Here is a 4,880-nt window from a genome sequence, read left to right on the forward strand (position 1 = left end):
GCCTCCAGGCGGCGGCAGCGGCGGCCCCAGCTCCGTCCCGCCGAGCCCGGGTGAGTGCTGTCGTCGTCCCCTGCGCCCAGTGCCCTGCCGCTCCCCGAGAGCAGGGAGCCTACCGCCCTGTTGCCGGGACGGAGTTGCCGACAGGCGGGATGGAGGCTCCCCCGAAGCCGGAGGCGGTCTTCTCCGGCGCTCCTCGTCTCTGCCGCGGGACGATCCGCTGCAGCTAGCTGCCACCGCCTCGCAAACCCTCCGTCCCCGCCAAGCTCCCGCGGGCGGCGGCACTTGGCGGCCCGGCGCTCGCGGCGCTTCCCCTTCACAAGGGGCCGCGCCCGAGCACCCCCGGCAAGGCTGCTCCCACCTGCACTGAGGCTCTGCGCCGCGGCCCCCGCAGCCGCTCCGATGAACAGGCGCACCTGCGCCCAGTCCCCCGAGCCGGCGGCGGGAGGTCCTGCGCGGGGGAGAAGGGGACGGGGATGGGCTTTGCCGGGAGGTTGCCGCGTGTGTGCCCGCAGATATTGCGATAGAAACCCGGCAGAGCAACCGATCAGCTGCCAACAAAGTTTAATTTGGAAAAGTTTCGCGGAACTTGTGACGGGAGGAGCCACCTCGGCATAACCCCTCACCTGGCGGCTGCTGCGCACCTGGAGGCAGAGACTCTGCCCGGTTCGCAAGCGCGGGCGGCGGCTCCCGGTCTTCCCCGCGAGCCCCCTCCCCGCCCCAGGCCAAGCCGGCTAGGCTCCCCCTCGCCGGCGCTTCCCGGCTTCGTGTCGCTCCCGGCGCGACGGTGGGAGAGCGAGAGGCTCTTTTTTTGTCCCTCCCGTTTGCTTCAGCCGAGCGGAAAGATAATTTTTTTTATCGTATCAGCATTTAATGGAACGGGAAAAGCACATTTCCTGCCCCGCGCTAAATATATCGCGCCCTCCACCGCGCTGCGCCTTCCCGGACCCGAGCGGCCAGGGAGTCCCGGGAGCCGGCGCTGCCCGCGCACCCTCCCCGCAGCTCCCCGGGCACGCCGCAGCCCGGGAGAGGCTCGCTTTCGCCCCGGTAGCACGGCCCACGCCGGGCTCCCGTTCCTAGAGGTACGACTTTGCGGATGACCTTACGGAAAGGCGTACCGTGCCGTTCCTGCACACCGCGGCGTGCAGCCGGGTCTGGGACCTGCCCTGCGCCGTGCCTACCCCTCCTCACTCACACCTCTCCGTGCTCAACTCTCCCCCCGACCTACTCCCTCCCGAAACACCGTCCCCCCCTTCCCCAGCGCTACCGGCCGGGCTCGCCTACCCCGGCCGAGGGAGCGGCGCATCAGCGGGTTTGTCCTTGCGGTAAAGCGAGACCACCTTCACGGGCCGCCGCCTCCGCCTCGTCCCCGGCGGCGGGGAGCCGGAGACAGGCTGGGCGGCGTGGGGTGGGGGGAGGAGATGTCCCTCCCCCGCTCCGCCGGGAGGTGATCTCTCGGCTCGGGTCCCTCCTCTGGATGCTGGGAAGTTCCGAAGCGGGAGCGCCAGAAGCGCACGGGCTGCGTCGGGAGCGCCTCTCGCGGGGCTCGCCGCTAACCACGCTCTCCGTTCGCAGGCGGCGCCCGGGCCGGGCCCGGGGCCATGCACCCCGGAGCGAGCGCTGAGCACGGCGGCGGCGGCGAAGCGGAGCCCTCTCCCCCGCGGGCAGCCCCCGACCTGCGTGCGAGCGGGGCCGCGCCCGCCGCCGCCGCCGCCCCCCATGACCCTGCGCTCCGCCGGGTCCCTGGAGAGCACGGAGGGCTCCCGGGCGCGCCGGTGGGCACCCCGGGGCGGCGGCGCCTGTTGCCGAGGAATCCCGTGAGGCGGCACAGCTGGCCGCGGCTATGGAGGAGCTGCGGCGGGGAGGTAAGCCCGGGCGGCCGGCCGGGAAGGGGGGAGCGCTGGGGGCGGTGGCGCACGCCGGGATGCCCGGCTCGCCACCGCCTGCCGCGCTGCCGGGGGAGGCGGAGCGGAGCGGCGCGGCAGGCAGCCCTGCCGGGCCGAGAGGGAAAGCGGGCGGCGGGAGACGCTTGCCGTCGCCGCCCGCCGCTGCGGGGGTCGCGGCTCCGCGGCGGCGAGGGGCGGCGGCTCCGCGGGCTGCGGCGGCCGAAGTGAAAGCACCGCCTGCGCCGGCAGCGCCGCGCCCCGGCGGCAGCCCGGGATCGCCGGCCGGGCGAGGGCCGGGCGCTGCCGCCGGCCGGGGCGGCCGCGGTGTGGGGAGCGGGCGGCGGCCGCCACCAGATCCTCTCGGCCCCACGTACCTGAGCTGCGCTCGCCGGGGTGGCGGCGGCTCGCCCGGCCCCCGCAGGACGCGGAGCTTGGCCGCGGGCGGAGGGAAGGGCGTTTGTCTTCATCTCCTCCCTGCAAGGACCGCAGCCGCACCGCCGAAGTTGTTCTCTTACCCCTCTCTGCTTCCGATTGCTCGAGAAAGCCCATTTCAACAACAGCCTACCTAGAATTACCAAGCGGGCTCTTTGGGGCTGGCAGCGTGTTGCCGGGCGCAGGCAGCGCTCTCCCCGGCGTTGTGCGCAGCGCGGGGCCGCGGGGCGCGTCCCTCCTATCTTATTGGGCGGCCCGTGGGGTCGCGGCTTCGGCGTTAGCCTCGCAGGACGTGTGGCAGGAAAGTTTGTGCGTGTGTATGCATAGATACGAAAATAAACCAGTGACCTGAAAGGCTCTGTCAAACGAGATGCATTGTAAAGCAAATGAATTTAACAGCAAATAAAAATTTACAATGCCTGCAGGACTTTAGCTTTTCAAACAACAAGGGAAATGGGTTATTACAAGCATATCAGCCAAAGAGCAGCTTTTTAAACAAACAAGCAAACAGGAGTAAACAAAACCCTTCTTTCTCTCCTCTTTTAACAGGATGGTACTGGGGCAACATGAGTGTTGCTGAAGCCAAAGAGAGATTACAGGATGCCCCCGAAGGGACCTTTTTGGTTAGGGATAGTTCTCATTCAGAGTATCTACTGACTATTTCAGTAAAAACATCAGCGGGACGACAAACCTACGTATAGAATATCAAGATGGCAAGTTTAGATTGGACTCTATCACTTGTGTCAGATCTAGACTTAAACAGTTCAACAGTGTTGTGCATTTGATTGAGTACTATGTTCTTATGTGCAAGGACAGAACTGAAACACCTTCAAATGGAACAGTTCATCTTTACTTGAACAAACCTCTCTATACGTCCGCTCCATCTCTGCAACACCGCTGCAGAATAACTATAAACAAATGTACAAATCAGATCTGGGAGCTGCCTTTACCAACAAGACTAAAAGAGTACTTGAAAGAGTACCAATACCAGGTATAAATATCTTTTCTAAATGCCTCTAATGTAGAGAAACTTTTAAATGCAATTCTTAAAAGCAGCCAAAGAACTGAGTAACCAGTTGTACAAGTCGGCATGGAATTCACTATCAAAACAGTGGCAGTTCTGGGGGAAAGGTTTTTATTTCAGATGCCACAAAGGGAGACTTTATGTAGAATAATCCCAGCTTGCATCCTCGGGGGTTCAACAAGGTGGCGTGGTATTCTTGTGAGGAGAGAGAAGCCAGGGATCTATCCTGATTGTGTTGCTTTGTCAATGGCATAAAATACTGCACTAACTATCAAATGCTAACTGAAGCAGTGGGACCGAGAGAGGCTGCAGAAGTGGTCAGAGACGTATGAGAATGCATAAGTATCTCAGTTGTCTGATTCCAATATTAATTTGGTGCTGGTGTTCATATAATCCTGAAAGCTTAACTGGATCACACTGTGATAATCTTGCCAAAGTTATGCAACTAATCAAATCCAGTCACAAAAGTGATCATGTATTCAGTTTTTATTGAACTATAATTCTTGTGCTTTTCTGCAAGCGAAGGAGTACTGTAAATAATCAGTTTAAAACATTGTTTTTCAACGTTCTCTAAAAGCTGACCTTAAGAGAAAATGCCACATCTTTCATAGGAACCCAGTATGTTGCTGATTATACCAGATTGGTATCCCAGAATCTTTGTTAACATGTTAACATCGTCCCAGTGGTGATATATCCATGTTATTACTATTAAGCCTCTTTTGGTTGAGGCTTTAGGACTGTACACTGCAGACTTGCAGTTGCTGTGTTCCAATGTCAAAACATGGATATCAGCAGTTACAGCTGTCTTCTACAGTGTAGAATGTTTTCTTCAGCTTGTTTCCCAAAATGTGGGGAAATATGGATTTGGTTTTTTTTTTTTGGAGGGGGTTGGGTTTTTTTCTTTTTTTTTTTTTTCTTTTCTTCTAATTCACCACTGTAGCTATCAGACTATTACTCAATAAAGTAAATCAAGTTGCACAACCATCTCCCAGTCTTTCTATGGATGGATTTGCTACTGTTCAGGAAACAGTGATCTTATGAACCTGTATCATTTCCCAGCTAATACTCAAATAAATGTACACGTATCAGGGAGGATGAATACCCCTGCTTTGCCTTTGTGGTGCTGCTCAAAGGAGTAGATGGATTACGTTCAGATTAGTGGCTTAGAGGCTGCCTGCTGAATTCCCGTAGTTAGGTATTAGCATAGGACATTGCTTTTTCTGTTACAGCGGTCCTCCAAATGGGAAGAAGGGACTAAGACCCTCAGTACCCATTCCTCAGTCTAAATGTAAAGTATTTAATAGAAGAAATATCCAGGCTGAGAGTCCTAAGAGATCAGTAAAGAGAGAAACAAGGACATAGATTCATCCTCAGTCAACAATTTCATAGTTTTAATTCTTTCCTTAGCTTACTTTTTAATTAAAGCAAATAGACCTGTGTTTGAACAAGGAGGGCTGTCAAGACTTGCTGTAATCTAGCCCTGCCCAGGCTGAAATAGAAACAACATAAAATAATCATCTTGTTTTCCTTGTGACTTAACT

General features: G+C 57.4%; 1 protein-coding gene across 1 annotated transcript; it reads left to right on the forward strand.

Annotated features, from left to right (window-relative positions):
• Positions 1 to 1,716: 1,716 nt before the first annotated feature.
• SOCS2 (suppressor of cytokine signaling 2) lies at positions 1,717 to 4,366 on the forward strand. Its single transcript, XM_068402202.1, is given in 4 exon segments — positions 1,717 to 1,761; positions 1,763 to 1,862; positions 2,865 to 2,996; positions 2,999 to 4,366. Coding segments are annotated over 4 exon segments (591 nt in total). The 3' UTR covers positions 3,313 to 4,366.
• The last annotated feature ends 514 nt before the right edge of the window (positions 4,367 to 4,880 follow it).

This window comes from Nyctibius grandis, chromosome 5 (assembly GCF_013368605.1).
Source record: "Nyctibius grandis isolate bNycGra1 chromosome 5, bNycGra1.pri, whole genome shotgun sequence".
Lineage (NCBI taxonomy): Eukaryota > Metazoa > Chordata > Aves > Nyctibiiformes > Nyctibiidae > Nyctibius > Nyctibius grandis.